Below are 19,905 nucleotides of genomic sequence, written 5' to 3' on the forward strand. Positions count from 1 at the left end.
TGGGCAGCCTTTTCCTTCTCCGGCCTTCCTCCCTACGGCTTCAGGCATGTGTTCTGCAGAGCTCAGGCGTAGGAGGAGACATGCCATGGGTTGGGGCTCTGGTTCATGTGCATTCAAGTTCGAGGTTGCCTCCACTTCAAACCGCCCACCGGAGAGGAACTGTTCAAGAGTGCATGCAAGAGCATCGATCATCATCACCTGTGTTAGGGAATCTAATGCAAAGATATGATGATGGTTTAGTGCTGTAGCATGATGCCAGGAGCAGCAGGTGGGATTCTTCTGTCCAGGAGCTTCAAGGTGTACTCGGCAACCTGTTCCGGTGTGGCTTTGTCTGTGCATTCAGCGACAGGGGTGAGAGGAGGATACCCTCGAACATGACATTGTTCTCAGCCAGGTGGAAGAAGACCTCAGCCCACACTTTCTGTACCACCTCGAAGGTCCTTTCGATTCCATGGCTTCCATCAAGCAACATCTTAGGCTCAACAACCGGAACCAAGCCATTGTCCTCCAAAGAAATTGAGAAGCTTGTCGGAGTAGGCACCGACAATCGCGGTTTCCCCGTCCGAGGATACAATTGTCGCAATAAGCAAACAGCAAATATACATACAATAACAATCCTCGCAAATGAAGGAACTCTGTGAACCAAACAATTTTCCTCTATGGTAATTTAATTCTTCATATACACACAACACCCATATTTTCTTTAGAACAAATATACAATGAAGATAATTGACTGAGACTTGAGACTGTCCTCACTGGACCAGAAGCATTTTAATGAAATAAAGTTCCAACATTACGAAACTCGATAACAACATTGTCTTCATTTTTGTGTCAATCCTCGGTATCAGCATCAAAAGGGAGCCAGTATCGCCATACGGCACCGAGGGAGCTACCCATGATGTTCATGATAATAGCCGATAGCGCAGGCGGCAAGGCGACCAGCGGGGAGGAAAAGTGCGAAGTCGCTAAGACAACACCCAACGAACAGTTTTGCATACCGACCTGCGTGTGAAAAAGGAACCAAAATATTCTAAGAAAGTTTGTAACTGTCATCTTTATGTGCCTATTTGCATGAAGGATGATAGGATGGTAGAATAGTAACAACACTAGTGATAACTCTTCGATTGTATGCACTTACAAGAAAAGAGCTCATCTAGTAACAAAAGTTGGCAAGAATGGTAAACATGCATGAATAGTTCCAACTAAAAATCTACAAGTTGGACTTGAGTGCCTTTAAAAGGTTCATATTAACTTAATCTACAAAGTGAAAAGCTTTATTTACACTAAATGTTCGGAAGCTAGAGATTAGAAATTGACTAGGTGAATGTTCTGTTGTCAGATGAACAGATACCTCGATTGAGATTGCTCGTCGCTGTTTTTCTCCCATGCCACACATAGCTGCTGACAGGTATCTATACAAAAAAGCATCCACATACTATCAGAAAGGATTCTAATCGTCTTTACTATGTTTAAGAAATTATCTTTTCAACTGGTTGAATAAATAAATAAATAAATAAGAAAATACATCTCCTGCTTGATGATAAAAATTTTCTGATGCATAATAAGCTTGAGGGAAAATCCATACCCCAACAAAAAGCCTGCAAAATGTAATAAAAACACTGCAAGTATCACAACACCCATATCTCCAGAAATTATGTCAGAACCACCAGAACCATTCAGAGTTGATGTTCTAAATCGCACAACATTTTCCGAGAACACACTGCAACATCCGAGAAACTTGTGTGAAGGACAACATGCAGATAGAAAAGAAACAAGAAATAGGCAACTAAGCAAATTTTCTCATCCCAGACCTGCTTGAGAGAAGCGAAGAAGCTAATACAGCAAGAAGGGGAGCAAATGGGATGATGGCTTTCACGATAGCTGGAAATGCACTTTGCAAATAAGATCCCAACAGAACCGGAGCAACAACTACCTAAAAGCAAAAAACACATTATTCCTGACGAAGGAAAAAGTAACAAAAAGAGATCGATGAACTGTTTGAATTTTACCTGGAGAGTACTGATGGACAGTCTAATGGCATCCACAGACACAAAAGTTCCAGCAAGAATTTTGGTTAAAAGAGGAGTAAGAAGTACTGCAGCAAGGGTGGTGCATACAGTCATCACGATGGCTAATGGCACATCTCCTCTAGCAATTAATGTCACCTGCAACACTATTTGAAAGAAGGATATTAAAGAACAGGAGAATTTTTAAAACCTGGGACTTCTCATCAGGTGATATATTTTTTTTCCTGAAATGCATAATTTCCTAATTTTATGCAACCCATCTACATCAGAATTACTTTATAGCAATATTTAAGGGAATAAAAAAAACTTGGATTATAGGAAAGATCATACACATGGGGCATCAGCATTGAAATATATGATGATAGTGAAAGAAGAGAGGATAAAGAAGTTAGCAGTCTTGAGTTCATGAATCTTCTTCTCGCATAAAAAGAGCAAGAATGCTTTTGGTATTATGATAGTTTTGTTACTGGATCATGAGAAATATGACAACAGTTTTAAGTGAAGAATCAGAAAGTAACTCTAGGTAAGAGCATTTCATTGATCTCGTCCAGAAATGAAATGACTTACCACATTGGATGCAGTTCCCGCAGGACAACAGGCGAGCAGAATTAGACCTACCGAAAGAGATGGTGGAAGACCGACTGCTTTGCTCAGTATAACTCCAAAAGCTGGCATAATTGTGTATTGAGCAACAAAACCCAACAGTATCTACAAACACAAACAGAAGAGAAAACAGTAAGAAAACATTTAAAGGGATGTCTTATCCATGAGTGCAGAAAAAAGGTGGTGAGCAATCAGATAAAATCCATATTAAGCCAAGCAGATTCCGAAGATCTTAGCAGGATTTATTCTCCTATATCAGCAACTACATAGCCCACAGAAGAGAAGTTCTTCAAGTCATTTCTTTTCCAGATTAACAAACAAGCAGTCACCATCCAACTACACAAAGAAGACCAAACAACATTTTTACTCAGAATTCACATTTTGAGGCTAACTAGAAATCCGGCAGCAATTTTAATATCTCTCAGACGGTTGAAAGACGATATTGTCAGACTTCAGCAGTAGCTGCTTGTCCTCTTCCAAACATTAATATGCATTCCTACAATATCATTTTTCTTGAATTTTCTTGCCAAGTACTCTTGAACATGACCAATTCGTTGATATGGTGATGTGATACTTGGATCGATAATAGGTTTGACTTTGGACTACTCACAAAATTGTCAAACTCCAAACCATATTGCAAGTAGTAATCCTCTGATGTATCGCCGGGACCAACTAAAACGAACACATCACATCATTACATACTTTACTTGTCTGAATTTATACACAGTTGTGACTCTCAACCAAAACATAAGCTCTGGAATGACACCGTGAGTCAACTTAAGAGATCCATCAGGATCCAATTTAAAGATAAGCATTCGAGAAATTCCCTAACACAGATGAAGAATAAATCTTTTCAAATTAGACATCCTGAATTCCAAAAAAAAGGAACCTAGAAGTCAAAAGAGTTTGAATATTTTACGGTTCGTCCAATTATTCCTTTGTAATAACTCACAGAGAAAGGCCTTTCCCGGAAGAGTGCGAACAGGTCCTTCAGTTCCAGAGTGAGACCCGTAGCCAGCATGATAAAACCCAAAGAGAAGCTATAAGAGGCCGGCCCACGCTTCACGAACCAAGAGAAAGCCGACGGATTCACGCAGGCGACGGTCCCTCCGATGGTCACATAGAGAGGGTAGAGGCTGGCAGCGGTGGTGAGAACCTTCTTCCATCTGCGAGACCTCGGGTCGGCTTGGTCCGGGATGCCGGAGAGGGCTCTGACAGTGGAGCGCGTCGGGCGTCGATAAAAACCGCACCTTGGAGGAGCTCGGTGGAGGAGCAGATTGGGGCGGGATTGATGGAGGAAGACCAACGACCGGAAGCAGACGATAGACATTGGAGGTGACGGGGGCACTGGGAAGCAGCAGAGGAGCCGACACGTGGGGCTTTTGTAGTCCCCGGGCGCCTTGGAGATAGTGTCGGGCGTTATCGGATCCGGGTACCATCTATCCTCAACCCGATCCGAGGAATAGACATTTGATGCACGTGGGGCTTTTGTAGTCCCCGGGCGCCTTGGAGATAGTGTCGGGCGTTATCGGATCCGGGTACCATCTATCCTCAACCCGATCCGAGGAATGGACATTTGATGACGTGCATGACATCGTTCGGTTTAGAAACCTTTTAATCGGTTTGACATCGATTTTGATGGATATAGGAAGTCAATAAATTAGATTTTCAGATACTATTAAATTAAATTAAAAATGATATTACATAAAATAAAATAAAATATGCATAGATAAATTGACTCGAATGCATTTAGAATTGCATCTCTACAATCTTGAAGAGAGATTTGCTTCCTCTTTTTTGTCACTTGACTGGATTACTTTGTCCATACTGGGAATTATGCATCAGGATAAGCTTTAATCCTTTAGCAGCCTCGGCTGCTTTCCCTACTGTTCTTACAGGTTGACGGAGGAGGGGATTGTGGAGCAGCCCAACATCACTCGACGAACAACGCCACGTCGATCCTCTCGGACTGCTGCTCCCCCAGAGAAACCTGTTGGAAAATGGATTCACGAGACTTGCGCGGAATTCCTTGGGAGTCTCGCATAGCAGCCCCTGCAACGCGCACAAACGCAAGTTTTAGCTTCACAGGGCGAGGAAGAAACCTCTCTATCCGAACTATATGCACACCTCTGCCATGGCTTTGATCTTCAGCGTAATGCTGTTGGATAAGAGGATGAATTGTTGGCCGTCATTCTTCGTTTTCTTGAACAAGAGCGCGCAGTCGAGGATGTGGTCTTCCGTGGTCGGAGAAACGATCTCAGTCAAGCTTCCGTAGGCGGAGAAGGATTTGGAGTCGGTGCCGTCGCCAAATGGTGATCGAGGTGAGGCAGGGGGGGTTGGCAGCACCGGCAGCGTCTCGGATGAGCTCTGAACATGAATCCACCAACTTGTGTTCACCATACACTCTTCTATCCATTGCAGTCCTTTGGATGCCATTTTTGTTGATTTGCTGAAGAGGCTCTCGCGCCGCTTGAGGCAGTCGAGTTCCCTTATGACTGCAAGACAAGAGAACAGCAGCTGATGTTTAGCTGCATAAAGATGTTAGATTGAAACAGGGGAAGAATCAAGCTGAGCTTACCGATTCGTGGGACGATGAGGTGAGTCCCCTTTAGGCCTTCGAGGAGCTGCAGGGACCTTCTTGATTCTTCATCCAGAAAGCAATTTGCTTCGACCACAATGTTCCAGATCTTCCTCTCTTCTGCTTTGGGAATCACTTCGCCCATGGGTTGTCTCTGCAACTAAGGATCGAAATCAATCAAACATTTGGCTGACAAATAAATTCATGCAGCAGCAGTATCTTTCTAAAAAACTTACGGAAGAGCGATTCGGTTCACATTCTGAAGTCGGAGCATCCTTGGTGGAAGCACAGTTAACCTCCGAAGTAGCATCGCAGCTTTTCGAAGCAGAAATCTCCAGCAGAGTTTGAAAGGGAATCCGTTCCACTCTTCTCTTCAAGATATCCTTCTCGATTCTCGCACAGCTACTGAAGGAAGGCTCCTTCGACTTCGCAGATCGCGAGATGTCGGGCGTCAGATTCTCCTTGTCTGAAGGAAACGTGTTCTCATTGTCTTCAACCTTCATAAGAATTCCATCACACACTTTCCTCGATTTCATATGTTTACAAGAGTCTGGTGTCCAGTTCTCTTTGTCGCCATAGAGCACATCTTCTTCCAACACACTTGAATTTGTGATGGAATTAGAATGTAGTATCTGCAGATCTTCCTGATATTTCTTTGACTTCCCAGCACAAGTGCTAGATTTAAAGATGTTACTCTTTACTAGGTTCTCAGAGGAGGCTTTTCTAGTCCTCAAGTCACTGAGTACCTCATGTTTGCAGTTGTCTTCTTGAGCTGACCGAACCTTATCTGCAACATTAGAATGTTCTGCAACACACCCAGATTTCTGCAGAACCCTGCTGGTCCTCCTAATCTTTCGGCTTGACATTGGTGTTACGTTCTCCTTATCTGAATCAAAATGTTCTTCTCTATCTTGAGCATTTTCAAAGAGCACCCTGCAAAGTTTTTCCTCTCTCTGAGCTCGATCACAAACACTGTTGTTCTCTTTCCCTGTACTTCCTCCGACCTCTGCATTAGGTCTTGTGTTTGTGATTTTCTCCTTGCCCCTCCCCGTCTCGATTCGAAGGAAGCCAACAGACCTCGACTTACTCCTCCTTGACAAGAGGCTTGACGGAAAGCTCCCCTTCTCGGACCTCTCCAGGCTCAGGTGGTCCCCCTCGAATGGTTGCTGAACAGCAGATAACACCTGAGGAGACGAATTCTTGTCCATGGTTGGCATCGAAGACACAACGAACTCAGGCATCGGCAAGGCAGCAAAGAGGCTTGAGCCCTCTGCTTCGAGTATTGGGCTCTGTTGTTCCATTGTGGCTGGCAAAGGTGATGGATTCATAGATTCCGGCAAAGGTGGCGCCGAAGGTATCACAGTAGGCCACATTTCGATCATGTCAGTTAGTAACTCCTCGCAATCATCCTGTAAAATCCCAATTGAAGTAAACGGTTTTGCAGAGATCGAAAGGACAGAACTTGAATCTAGGAGAAGTGAAAAGATCGAAAAACCTGATTGGCTTCTACCGTGTCTTCAACCAATGGCTCCAATGGGTTATCCATCTCAAGCGCGCGGCTTGATGAGACCCATTGAAGCCTGTAAACCCTCGTCGAGGCGCCGAGCCTCAGAATGTCGCCATCTACCATGTCGACCGCCACGTTGGGCGGGATCTTGGTTCCGGAAACCCAAGTCCCATGAACTGGATACCGAAGGGAACCGAATCAACCACCGATCCCGAAACAATGAGAATAAGAGGAAGAAGAAGAGAAAAATATCGGGAATTGGAGGAGGAGGAGGAGGAGGACGCACCGGAGGAGAGATCGGTGACGGCAAGCTTCCGCAGCGAGGGAACGAGGCGGGCGGCGAGGTGGAAGCGGCTGATGCTGGGGTGATCGAGGACGACGTGACAATCTGGATGGCGACCGAAGAGGATCGGGCGGTCCTCATCGTCTACTTCTCCTCCACCTGGGTTACGAATGTGGCCGCCGTCTCCGGCCGTCGTCGGATGCGGCGGATGAGGAGGGGGCAAGTTAAGGAAGAGGCGCTTTAGGATGCTGCCCTTCTTGAGGACGGAGAGGACGGCGATCTTGATCTCCTTCTCCTCTGATTTCGATCTCTCCTTGTCCCCCATCATGTCTTTCTTTCTTGTGTGTTGTTGATTCGGGCGTTTATTTAGAGAGGTGTTCGTGTGAAATGGGGATTTCAAAGCAGAGAAGCCCGTTGGCCGCCTCTCCAACGGCTACTTTGGTGTGACTGTAATGTTCCTTCGCACTTTGTCCGAATACTCGTTTCACCAAGACGTGCAATTGGAAGGCCCACCGTGTCCCATAAGGAAGGCAAATCACAAAACAGGTAAGTTCTCGGGTAACGTGGTTCCTTACCCACGAGCGAGAGCGCTTCTCTATGTCCCGACCTGAACGTTACGACAGACGGCGTTTGACCCATACGCCCTTAGCTGACGTGGCGACACACCAACCTGTTAGAATAACGTATAAGAAGGCTCCACAGGCGGGCCCCACATTTAAGGCAAGATTGATTTAGACTCAAATCTTGACCCAAATCTATCCGATTAAGAAGATGGCTTTCCTTTGTTTACTTCCTTGTTCTTCCGTCAGGAAACTTCTTCAGTGGCTTTGCAATATATTATTGTGGAGGAAAGAAAAGTTTGCTTTATCCTTCTCAAGTCAATCAAGAACAGCATCTTTACATACAAAATGAGAAGGAATCAATCATTTACTTTTCCTTTAAAGGAGTCATTGCAGTGCATGAATGTGGCACGTATGCTGAGGAGATTTAGACCTGAGGTATATCTGCATCCTCTGCTCTTAAATCTTACCTAAGGTCAAGGATTCTCCAAGCACACTGTACTGAGGATGCCAAGTCTAAGATTTCACAGTGGTGTCCTGCAAATCTTGGTTAGGTGGAATCTAACTTGGATGTCGTACTTATTTGAATCGACTGCAGTACTCAAGAAAAAAAGGCAGCATAGGAACCATCTCTATCCCAACTACACACAGGAAAGAAATGAAGAAATCATGATGTAAACAAAACATTTTCTTGATTTAAGCTCTAGATCATGACATGTTCCAAAGTTGGCTTGGTTCATTTTGCTCACATGTACCCAGATCACCTTGTGCATTTCCATGCAGAGACTGTGATTAGATTTCTATCTTGCAAACACAAAGACAGTGTTCTTCCATCATCTGTCTCTGAAATGCCAAACCCGCTGTTGCTCACATGCTCTATGCTCGAAAACTGGCCCTTAATCTTCAGCAGCAGCTTTGCTTGGCTCACCGACCTCGAACTCAACTTCATTCCTTGGAACCCAGTGCTCTCCATCCTCCCCTTCCACGCACTTGTCATCTCACAGTTGCAGGTTATGGCGCTTTTGATCTCTCTCCCAAGATGGTTCTTCTCGATGCTCAGCCTCCCCAGGCTGTCTGCTGGGAGACAGTCATGCAACGAGCGAAACATGGCTGCAAAGTAGTTCAAGGACGACTCCACAAACCTCGCTGAGTAGCCTGCGGGGCGTTGGCTAATTTCTTTCTCTGCTAAGACTACGACGGAGGGATTCAAGGAGTGGATGGACATCAATGTCGCGAGCATCTCAGACGAGCTCTTCATGGTCTGCAGATAGAAGACCAAGTTCACGGCAAGGGTTGCGTTCTTCTCGATCTTAAGGTCACTGGTTGTCGAGCCTCGCAAAAGCCCATTGTACACGAACTCCAGATTGCTGCAGCTCTTCGAGAAACCGACAAGCCTCGTTTCAGTGTTCTTGAGCTCCTCCGTGCTTCTGCCAAACCCTGTCACGTGCAGAGAGATTGGCTTACTCGTTGTAGCCTTGTCACAAAGGGATTGGATCAGAGAGGGCCACTGGAACCCGTAGGAGACGTCAAAATCGATCACATATAGTCTTCTGCCGTTTTGCTTCTCTTCCGCCTCGAAGGCTTCCACTATAGTCTGGTTGGCGGTGAAATGCGCGAACTGGTAGCACGGAGAAGCCCGGTAGAGCTCGGTGAAGCCCGTGAACTCCTCCTCCGGTGTCGGATGCGCCATGATTGATCGGTAGAAGGGGGAGCTATCTGTCAGAATCCTGGCAGCCAAGCCGTCGGCGAAGTAGGCCATGATTCGTTGCATCGGATGGCCATGCAGAGAAGCATGCTGGTACAGGTCGACTAAGGCGTCGATCGCTGCGTCTGCATGATCGGCGTCGATCGCTGAGGCGGCGAGTAGAAGCAAACGAGGCAGTTGTTCGTCCGTCGCGTCTTCCTGCCCGCTTCGCTCGGGGTCTTCTCTCAGCATACGCTCTCTCGCTTGAAGCAGCACCAAGAACTTCCCATCATCTGCATCTTTCGCCTTCACATGGCATGCACCGAAACCATCCCTCAACTTCCTCTTCTTGATAGCATGAGAACGCCAAGCGCGGACGATGTCGTCTCCTTCCATTCTCTGAAGTCGACGAAACTTGGGAGACATGAGGAGGGGGAAAGGAGAGGAGGTATCTTCTCCTCAGGTCATTTCTCTTTTCTCAGTTTCTGGAATTCTGGCGTCTTGGATTCCCAGGTTGAGACGGTGGGCTGCTTTATTCTCTTTGGTTGGCACCGCCTCTCCCCCTTCTCTTTTCTCACTCGATCTGGTCTCAGTGCGTGCCTGACGGTGGTGACAAGGAGCGAGACAGGGAAGTGGTTGGAAGATTGGAATGGTTCAAAAGATGCCATGAGGCAGTCGGCAAGCAACAGAGTGAGGCGGACGCAGGAGGGCGGAATCATCACTTGGTTTGACACGGCTTGTCCTCTTGTCCCGTTTCCCAGAAGCGATCTCGTGTTCATTCCCTTCCTTTTGTTCCAGCGTGACGCTATCAGAGGAAGAAATGTTACTGCCCAGGCTCTTTTCCCACATGCGGATCGGATCCGGAACACAGGATCCGATTTCTTTATCCATCCCGCCGATGTCGTGCTATAGTGTGACGAAGGTCCCTCGCTAACCGTCCATCGCTTTTTTTTCAAATCTGAACCGTCCATTATTTCGAGTAAAAAATAAATACAAAACGTTGATTTGATCATCAGATAGGTGGACGGTTGAGATTATGGTACAATATGAGATCAGACGGCTTTCTGCGGTTGCGATATATATCACAGCGTTTGCGTTCGTATGTGAGGAGGGCGAGAGAGAGGCCGCGACGGCTCTGGAAGCGGCGGATGGATCTGTGAGGAGATGATGAACCAAGCGATCTCTGATATCCGTGATGCATTCCACGATAGTTTTCAATCTGAGATCCGCAATCCGTTGCTCGAGCTGTGCGCCCTCCTCTCCTCTCCTCGGCCTGGTGATGGAACTTTTGAGTATTCTCTCTGAAGGCCGCTCCTTGTTCGCCTATTTCTCCCCTATGAGTTGTCGAGCTCCGGTCATGTTTCTGATGCCTGGAAACCCTAGTTTTTTCTTCTATTTTGCTATCTCGTTTTCTCGTATCTTGCTTATTGCTCTGTTTTTGTGGTTCGAACTAGGGATTGCATTATGTTGGAGATTAATTTGAACCTTCTTTTGGTCTTTGTTGTCTGAAAAACCTAGTTAGTTACTTGCAGAGTCTAGAAGTGACTCCGAGATTGTAATCGGTCGTCACTACCCCAAATTTTGTGTTATTTCTTGGATTTTTCCCCATTTTGTACGGTTCTCTTCTTATTGTTGGATTTAAAGTTCTATTTGTTTGTATTATTCTTAATGTTTCAGAGTTTTGGTGGCTTTATACCGCCTCTTTTGACAGCTATACGATATGTAGATTCTATTCTTAATGTTTGAAAGTATTGTTGGCTTTGATTTTGATACTCTGTGCTTTCGTTTGGGTTTAAAAGTCCAAGTTCTTTACTGAGATTTAAATGAGAAATCAAAGTTCGTGAAACAATAAATGGATTTTGCTAGACATCATGGAAAAAGCTGCTGTACAGATTCAATTTTTCTTGCTTTACTTTCCATGAAGTGCCTAACAAATGGTGTAAGTATCTTCAGATGTCCCTATATGAGACTTAGTGAAACACAAGTGGATATGGAATACTTTTGTAGGGAGCTGCAAATTTGACTTGGGACTTCGCATGCCTTATGATTTGGAAAGTTATGGCATATGCTGTTTCTGCTACTAATACCACTAGCTACTGCTGTATTATTTTGACCAAAACATGGTTATCCAACAGTTCAAGAATTTTTATGTCTCAAGTATCTGTTAATTTTAATATAAATAACTTCTTTGTTTTAATGTCACCAGAAGACCATAATCTGTACATATGCTCACTATTCTATGTTAATCCTGTCCTTAAGAATATAGATATGTCATTCCTTCTGATAAAGAATTCATTTTTAGTTGTGCTTTCATATGTATTGGGGTCAAACTTTGTAAAGCTGTGCCTATGAAATGCGAAGCCCAAGATTCGGTGATTTTTAGAATTGTGATGCTACTCAGCACTTTTTTTTTCGGTTATATTGATGCCTCTATAGCAGACACTTGCTTTCAGTGGCATATGGTAGCACCAGCGCCCATGGACATGCAAGTTTATAACTTTCTAGGTGCCAGAGATTTTGTGAATATGGTCGTGATGGTTGGATTTGAGTACCTTCTGGTCAGTGACATTGATGTATGTGGTTCTATTTGCTTATGACATATCTAGTATATAGTTCTATTTGTGTTGTTTGACTGATCTTGCAAAGCTACTTTCATCCTGTGTGGAAGTAGTAACATTTTTAGTTTATAGTAATCTCAAGATCAGTGCAGGTTTTTCAACTTGGCGTATATGTTCTTCATTAGTTCTTATACTTCCTTTTTGTTTACACTTTTTTTTTCTTGTTTAAGATTTTGTTGATTTACCAGCGAAAAGCTTGCCCGAGTTCATTCATCAACAACTCCTTTATATTACTTAACTTTTGAAGTGCCTAGCCTTAATATTAGAGATGCACCCAATTTATGATTCATACCTTTGAGCATGATATATAGCTCATTTAGATGCTATTCAACTAATGCAACATGGTGATCAGGTGTGGTGCACCTGTTGATTTTTCATGGCTGCAACATGCTATGACTTGAGAAAAAGGAAAACTAGGAATCTATGTGCTTACAAGTGAAATGTGATGCAAATTGCTATACAACCTTTCTTTGTTTTTTACTCAGTCGCAACTTGATGCATAAGACCTTGAGCAATAGACCTGTATAACTCAATTTTAAGAATGATATTTTCAATTGTAAGAAATCATACATCAAGAAAATGGTGGGACTTTCAACCATGGTCCCTCTTGTAAGGACAGTGCAGTAGTAGTTGGCTGAATCCATTGAGAGTCAAGCCGCCATCGGATATCAGACCATATAGATTGATTTTGGCAATATTTCTCTCTTTTATATTTGGTGATACTGGATTGGGCCAAGCAGATTTCCAAAACAAGGTTTAAAACCTTGATTTGAAATGGTTCTGTAAGATAGAAGTTTGTGTTGTTTGCATTGCAGAAAATGCCCCGGCAATATCCTCCTGCATCTCATTGTGTCTAGTAGGCCCGATCATATGTTTTGAATAGCTCATATTTTATGGCACTTGATATGATGTCTGTAATGGATGGTTAAATCGAGGATAACCAGGAAAAGTATGTCTAAAAGTCAACACGGTGGGGCTGATCCAGGAAAAGCAAACGATAAGTTTTGTATTCTGTTGTAGCTGTGAAAAGTGGATGCGGCTGAGACCAATTAGGTTGGCGTTGCTGTGCCGATTGCAGTCGACATCAAGAGGGAGTAGCATCTACCAGAAATCTTTGTAATATCTTATTCCTAGTGTCAAGTTCTTTTCATTTCAGCAAGACTGTTGACTTTGGTGCGTACTTTCTACCTGTTCATTGACTTCAGCTCCTGCTATGCAGGTCTCTATTGGGCAAAGATGGATTCACAGCGTGCCTTTGTTCCCCTACATGCATTACAGGACTGCAGGAGATGATGGAGACGACTCGAGGCAGGCCGTGCTTCTGCCGAGCCCGCAAAGGGGCACCGTCGCCTCCATTTCAGAAATCGTGTTCTTGCTCAACTGTTTCATTTGTCCTTCCAATTGGGTATATGATCTGTAAATGATGGCTATCTGTGACCAAGCAGTTGCCATAATTGCTCTAATCATGGAGCTCAAGACAATCGCGTCGTGGAATCCACTTCCAAATAATTCGACAAGAGAATTTACATCAGTAAATACATGTTCATTACCATTTATTTTTGTTTTCTATTATTTTGTTCAGTAACGTTGTTCGAATGATAAATGAAATGATGAAAAGCTAAAGTTGAACGCATCAAATCATCCACAGGGTCCGGAGGAACTCTCAGATCAAATTTGGCAGCGGCCAACACCCGACCCATGCGACAAATCACCTGTCATCCCGGTACGAGACAAGCACTCCGCTGCGCCAACCACAATAAATGCAGGGAGACCGAGATGAGAAAAGACAGAGAGAGAGAGAGAGAGGAATCTCATCGTCGCGGACGGTGACAACATGATATGAGAGGAGGTGGGGAGGTCAGAGGGGGCACTGTCCCTCCCCACGTGTCTGGCGTCGTACGGGTCTGATCGGAGATGTACGCCCGCCTCCCGGTGGCTTTGATGGGCGCGCAGCAGCGGTGGCGAAGCCTGTACGTAGCATACGGTGTACACCTCCGCTTGATGCACACCACCTGTTCGCTCCGTGACCGCGCAGAAACCGGCACCAATCGATGCCCCGTTACTGTGAGTGCACTCTTTATCATATCCACCTCCCCCCCTCTTTCATAAACACACCCCAACCGATACACAAGACAACGACAGGTTGTCATTATAGATCGCCTAATGCGACCCACCGGCGTTGTGATTGGACGCAACATGCGGTCCCACATGGAGCCCAACCATGCCTTCGATCATAAGGTATGTAGGTGGTAGTTTTCTTTACAATCTTATGTTGACAGTAATTTGATCTTTAAAAAATATGTATATATAATTATTAAAATCTAGTGAAAGATTAGCATCAATCTCCACACCCATTAGAATGCGAAGTGGTTGGTCGTTGGGTGTCATAACTCAAAAACCAAGTCTCAGCTATTGAAATCAGGATCATGATGAGCGTCCATTCCGGCCTCCTTCAATCATAGAGCCATCGAGATAAGGTCAAACTTTGTGCACATTATTATTCTAGCAATCTAAATCATGGTCGATCATTAGTATATTTTCATACATCATACATCATTAGTATATTGATCATTCCAACTGTATCCGAATAATACGAGATTTGATTCTTAAGTATGTTGAATTTTCTACCTTTTGTTGGAATTTATCTTTAATTTAGAGCATTTATGATAAACTCTAAAGGATGCATTCTCCATCCTTTTTTTTACTTTGTTCAGTAAATGAATTATCTTAGATGATTATATATATATATATATATATATATATATATAATAAAAGTGACAAAAATAAGATTATTTTGCTAAGAGAAGGCTACAAAATTGCAGTCCCACCAGATGGGTTGCTGCGGCGGCTGACCTTTTCCTGAGGAGTTGGAGGTCTCAGTGCCCGCACGTTTCCTCATCATGATAACCTGCAGATCTCCATATCAGTTCATAGCTCGTCACTGCTTCTTGGAGTGCAGACAGACGAGGTAACAAGCGTGTCTTCTTCACCTGCTTTTTATTGATCTGGCTCGGCTCTCCATCTTGAAGAGATTTCAGCTCGAAATGCTCGAGCATTTGAGGGTGGCGATCGGGCACCGCCGCGAGAGGTCGGTGATCGATGCAGAAGGAAACGCCAATGGGCATTGCATCGTTAGCCGAACTCACACGGCAAGCCATCTGCACGGATCACGAAGAGCAACACGGACTCCGAGGGCCGTGTCCTTAACGGATGACCATTTAGGATTTGGTCGTTCGGGATTAGTCTTCTTCCCAGCTCGGTCGTCTTGGAGATGAGGATGTTTGCCTACTTTTGGACGTGACAGTGAAGGCCCTTCGTTTCTGTGTTGCGTCCAAAGGTGAAGCCGCGGCGACGCACATCGAAGGCGTCGCAACAGATGATGCTTTTATCCTCCATTGCAGGATAAAAGCAGGACTTAGGTATGAGGAAGATTCCGAAAGACAGATTAATGCAACAGTTTACAAGGGCAGGGAGAAGCACACCAGAAAAGGATTATGAGTTCTCGGTCATCTAAAACCTCCATCTCTCTCCCTCTCTCTCTCTCTCTCTCTCCCGCTCTCTCTGTGCTTAAACAAACAAAGAATTACTACTGCACAGACGAATTGGATCCCTATACAAATCTTTGTCCCCCACTCTTGGAAGTAAGGTTCTTGAACTCACAACACTCAAGCAGAACGAAACAAAAACAAAGGGAAGGGGAAAAATAATGATAAGAGAAGTGGCAGTGTTCTTTCGCAAGCTGAAAGAACGCCGTCCACTAATTTGAAGGATTCTTTATCACCCAAAGCTCACCTTGTGCGAGTCAAAAGAGAAGAAGAAGAAGAAGAAGAAGAGGAAGAAGAAGAAGAGGAGGAGGAGGAGGAAAGGAACACTCGCCGTTGCTGGATTTGAAGCTCCAATTGGATTTTTTGTTTCTGCCTTGCATGCGTGCGTCCAAGGTTGCTCTTTGACATCCTGTGAACTCTCCTCCTTCTACTACTGTGAACTGGTTTGGTGGTCCTCTCCGCTGGCTGCACCTTGGTGCTGCTGATGGGTACTGTGGGCTTGGTGATGGTGGTCCATTGGCTGGTGGTGTTCGGAATTCATGCTCAGGCCACCACCTCTATTGTATGCATTGAGGGCCGCGAGCATCCCGAGATTGGTTTCCGACGTTCCCAGTGCGAGATGCTGAGCCGCCATGCCGCCCGTGGGCTGCTGCAGCACCATCGATCCCAGCGGAAGAGCGCGGCCGCCTTGGAACTCGGCACCGCCCGATAAGTTTATTCGCGACATGAACTGGAGTGGCGCTTGGATGCTGCTTCCCCCGCTGATCCCCGGGCGGTACTGCCCGGCCATGGCCGGGAACGTCCAGATGGACGGCTCTGAGGGTCCGGTGGCTGCGGCCACCGCGGGCGCCGCTGAACCCGTGGACACTGGAAGCATCCAGAAAGCTCCCCCAGCTCCGCTGTTCGGAGCAACCGCCCACATTGCCGCCGCAGGGAGGATCCCCTGCGGCCTCGTCAGACCTGCGGCTGCGGCAGCTGCAGCTTCTTGCTGCTGTGACCGTTGATGCAATTGGAGCCCGCTGCCAGCTCTCATAGACTTGGAGGCCGACGACGGGGAGGACGGGCCTGCCCCTCCGCTTCCTTCCTGCTGCTCATCTTTGAAGAGATCCTCTCTAAAACGTTTCCTCAAATAGGTGTCGGCAGAGTCGCCACCGCCGCTACTGCCTCCGCCTTGTAACCCTTCTCCAATCTGATCGGCGGACAGGAGCTGATGTTGGTGGGGATGAGGGTGGAGCTGGTGGAAACCGAGCATTGCGGCGGCGTGGGACATGCCGGGGTCGGTCACCTGCTCGAAGTCGGGGCGGTGGTGGGCGAGGGCAAGCGCGTGGAAGGAGAGCGGGGCGGACTTGGAGGGCGGGGCAGAGAGGGAGGAGCCGCTGCTCCTCAGCGAGATGTTGAGTGTGGAGAAGTTGGCCGGGATGGTGCCGGTACCGGTGGTAGCGATGATGGCGGGTTCCGCCTGCTGCAACAGCCACTCGATGGTCTCGCCGTCCGTCTTGTGCCCGAGCTCCCGCGTCAGCTGGAACACACGCGCCGCACAGATGGCCGGCATGCGGATCCGACGCCCGCGGCCGTCGACCTTGGTGTGGCGATCTTTGGAGGAGCGTTTGGCTGGGGCGCCGCCGCCGGCGAGCTTCTTGGACGTGTCGGCGGCGGCAGAGGAAGATGAGGGGCCAACGGCGCCGGGGGAAAGGGAGGGATCGGGCTTGGCGGTGGAGATGGCGAGGGAGGCGTCGACGACGCCGTGGTGGACGATGGAGCCCATGAAGGGGGCTACTGAGCTGGGGCCCGCTCTGTTCTTTAACGGGACCAGCTCGAGCGACGACGGGATGCTGCTGTTTCCTTGCTGCTTCTGCTGCTGGTGGTGATGGTGGCCAAAGTGGTGCTGTGGCTGGTGGTGTTCCGAAGTGCTTCTGCTGCTGCTGGTGCCACTGCTGCTGTTGCTATTTGCCCGAACTCTTCCCCCTCTCCCTCCTCCTCCTCCTCCTCCTCCTCCTCCTGTTCCTGCACCACCACCTCCCTGTCCTCCATGCCTACTAAGCTCGCTTTGTTCCATGCTTTACTGTTTTCCAATCTATCCCTAAGATCAACACCAATTGCTTGCTTTTCTTTCTTTTCCTTTTCCTCTCCAACTGTGTATATATATTTATCTTTACGGCAGCTCCAGTTCTTATATTTTTGGATGGAGAAAAAAGTTGAGAAGAAATATTAAGGGGGAAGGGGAGGGTAGAGAGAGAGAGAGAGAGAGCGATATAACCTAGTTAGGGTTTGAGGAGGCAAACACGTGCAGGGGGCCGCTCCATACTTGGCTGGAGACTGGCGTGGGGCTCTCCTGCTGATTGACTGTTGTCTCTGTGCGCGCGTTGGTGCGGGCGAGAATGAAAGGAAGGAAAGAAAGAGAGAGGAGGTGGGGAAGGAAGACGCTACCTGAGGTTGTTTAACCGCACAGATAAGAAAATGATGCAAGAAAAGAGTGAGAGCGAGCGGCAAACAATAAGATACGACACCGAGAAAGAAAGGTGGGAGAGAAGGGGGAAGGCGAGAGAGGCGCGTAGGTTTAGATCCTAAAACCCTAACTCCCTCAGCTTTTCTCCTTCCTCCTCTTTTCTTGCATCGCTTTTCCCCACTGTTTCCTCTCCCTCTCTCTCTCTCTCTCTCTTTCTCTTTCTCTTTCTCTCTTATGATTCCTCTCTCTCTCTCTCTCTCACCTACACACGCTATAACTGCAGCTTGCTCTCTCTCCTTGACACTGCTTGGGGGAGGGGGGCCGCCTGAGAAAGAAGCAGTAGCCCGCTCGTGGGGCCTCGGAGAGAATGATGAATATAGACTTCTGAGTTAGAAAGATGCAGTTAGGAACTTAACCATCCTTCCCTTTCCATGTCTCTCTAACTCCATATCCTCCGTTCCACCCGCCGGACACTGCTAATCCCATAACAGTCTCCGCTTCGTTCGATGATTAGGAGCTTAAGCACCCTCTTTGCCGTGGTTTCCATTATTATTACTGCGCCCAGGTAATATGAGGAGGAGCAGCAGCAGCAGCAGTAGCAGCAGCAGCAGCAGCAGCAGACATTGCAGGTGCGCGTCAGATAAAGCATCTAATGCTGATGACAGCTCATCCCAACATAAACATCTCTTCTTTTAAAGAAATTTCCTTTCCAAAAGATAAAACCTTTGCACACTGTCCTCCAGTTAAATGAGGCAGACTAATACTCTTGTGAGATACTCCCAACACCAGCAGTAGAATACTCATCTGCCAGTCAACTCCAGGTTGCCCCACTTCCCTCCTCGCACAACACAGCAAGCACACCCCTTTATCCCCCCTTCTTATATTAAACGTCACAGGGCGTTCCATTACTTAACTCCTCCCACCTTTATTCATCCCCGCCACCCCCTCTTCTCGGTGCCTTCGGTGCACCAACCCGCGGAGAAGTGTAAGAGGATGGCGTGATCCGATGCGTCTCTTTCTTGCCCTCCTTTTAATAAGGCTTTTTTTTCTGTGGGTGCTGATTAAAGGTGAGGTCGGTGCTCATTTGTTTTCTCGCAAAGGCTGAAGCTGAAGCCAAGCTTTTGTTGACTCCACCGGTGGCAATGTCAAACCTTATCATCTGCCCATCTTCAAATCATCTCCCCCCCCCCCCCCCTGTTTTCCTCCACGGTTGGCCTCTCTGCCTGCACACACGACTCACCTGACCCACGTGCGCTCGGTGTCTTCTCCCAGTCCCCCCCCTTCTCCCTCCCTCCGTGTTCTGTCAAGTTGCAGCGCAAGTTGCAGGAAGAGCAGGCGAGACAAAGGAGGAGGAGGAGGAGGAAGAAGAGGCGGAGAGAGGTGTGAATTCAAAATAAGCAAAGGTGGGGGTGTATTATATGGAGCCCTGAACACCAGAGACAACAGCATCACTGTTCCTGCATCACGCCACCATTGTTGGCTTCTCCGGATATGGGATTCCTGATGATGACACCATCCCATCCCACTCACATCACAAAAATAATCCACGCAAACGATGCTGGGTTACTGCTCATCCATGGATATCATAATCAACCGAGTGAATCATTTCTCCCTGGTGTGCATTTGAAGAAGGCCAACCTGTCTGCATCCATCTTTGTGTCAATATTATACGAAAAGCAGAGCAAAGAAATCAGCTTTCAGCCGGTTTTGGGGCTCTACACCCACAAAGCGAACCGAAACCGGCGCCAGGGGCTTTCCTATTGAGGGAGATGGGTTAAAGGAACAAGTACTGCAGCGAGGTGTCTGGTTTTAGCTTCTTCGCCTTGGCCTGCGCGTGTTGTGCGTGCGCGGGGGGTGGAGCTTCAGGAGTTACTGCGGTAAAAGGAGACGCGAGGAGGAAGACGACGGTGGTAATTGATCAATTATTGTGGGGGACACAGCAAAGTAAAAGTGCAGTAACCGGATGCCGTAGAACTGCACCCTCTCCTTTCCATTTCACCGTCCTCTGCTTCTGCTGCTGCTGCTGCATGACGCGGATGCCTCGTACGGGCTTG

At 46.8% G+C, this 19,905-nt stretch overlaps 4 protein-coding genes and 1 long non-coding RNA gene across 6 annotated transcripts; 1 reads left to right on the forward strand and 4 right to left on the reverse strand.

Moving 5' to 3' along the window:
• Positions 1 to 625: 625 nt before the first annotated feature.
• On the reverse strand, positions 626 to 3,998 carry LOC135624604 (probable sodium/metabolite cotransporter BASS2, chloroplastic). Its single transcript, XM_065128399.1, has 7 exons — positions 3,583 to 3,998; positions 2,595 to 2,735; positions 2,010 to 2,165; positions 1,812 to 1,933; positions 1,586 to 1,720; positions 1,352 to 1,412; positions 626 to 1,002 (listed from the first exon to the last, which is right to left on the reverse strand). Exons 1-7 carry the CDS (start codon positions 3,958 to 3,960, stop codon positions 832 to 834), a joined length of 1,164 nt encoding a protein of 387 aa, XP_064984471.1. The 5' UTR covers positions 3,961 to 3,998; the 3' UTR covers positions 626 to 831.
• Positions 3,999 to 4,269: 271 nt separating this feature from the next.
• On the reverse strand, positions 4,270 to 7,341 carry LOC135624603 (FHA domain-containing protein PS1-like). Of its 2 annotated transcripts, none has more exons than XM_065128398.1 (6): positions 7,002 to 7,341; positions 6,704 to 6,891; positions 5,445 to 6,617; positions 5,209 to 5,362; positions 4,758 to 5,125; positions 4,270 to 4,682 (listed from the first exon to the last, which is right to left on the reverse strand). In XM_065128398.1, exons 1-6 carry the CDS (start codon positions 7,324 to 7,326, stop codon positions 4,431 to 4,433), a joined length of 2,460 nt encoding a protein of 819 aa, XP_064984470.1. In that variant the 5' UTR covers positions 7,327 to 7,341; the 3' UTR covers positions 4,270 to 4,430. The 2 variants fall into 2 exon arrangements, with proteins under 2 accessions (XP_064984470.1, XP_064984469.1); XM_065128397.1 differs by having other exon boundaries at positions 4,273 to 4,682; positions 5,209 to 5,368.
• An 842-nt stretch (positions 7,342 to 8,183) lies between these two features.
• On the reverse strand, positions 8,184 to 10,137 carry LOC135624606 (scarecrow-like protein 4). Its single transcript, XM_065128406.1, has one exon. The coding sequence runs from the start codon at positions 9,666 to 9,668 to the stop codon at positions 8,319 to 8,321; it is 1,350 nt and encodes a 449-aa protein (XP_064984478.1). The 5' UTR covers positions 9,669 to 10,137; the 3' UTR covers positions 8,184 to 8,318.
• A 191-nt stretch (positions 10,138 to 10,328) lies between these two features.
• On the forward strand, positions 10,329 to 14,800 carry LOC135624607 (uncharacterized). Its single transcript, XR_010491746.1, has 4 exons — positions 10,329 to 12,976; positions 13,080 to 13,391; positions 13,509 to 13,924; positions 14,683 to 14,800. It is a non-coding gene; the product is annotated as an uncharacterized LOC135624607 (long non-coding RNA).
• A 489-nt stretch (positions 14,801 to 15,289) lies between these two features.
• LOC104000287 (transcription factor TCP8-like) lies at positions 15,290 to 19,052 on the reverse strand. The gene has a single exon (XM_009422295.3). The coding sequence runs from the start codon at positions 17,459 to 17,461 to the stop codon at positions 15,836 to 15,838; it is 1,626 nt and encodes a 541-aa protein (XP_009420570.2). The 5' UTR covers positions 17,462 to 19,052; the 3' UTR covers positions 15,290 to 15,835.
• Between the last annotated feature and the right edge of the window lie 853 nt (positions 19,053 to 19,905).

Source organism: Musa acuminata, chromosome BXJ2-10, assembly GCF_036884655.1.
Source record: "Musa acuminata AAA Group cultivar baxijiao chromosome BXJ2-10, Cavendish_Baxijiao_AAA, whole genome shotgun sequence".
Classification (NCBI taxonomy): domain Eukaryota; kingdom Viridiplantae; phylum Streptophyta; class Magnoliopsida; order Zingiberales; family Musaceae; genus Musa; species Musa acuminata.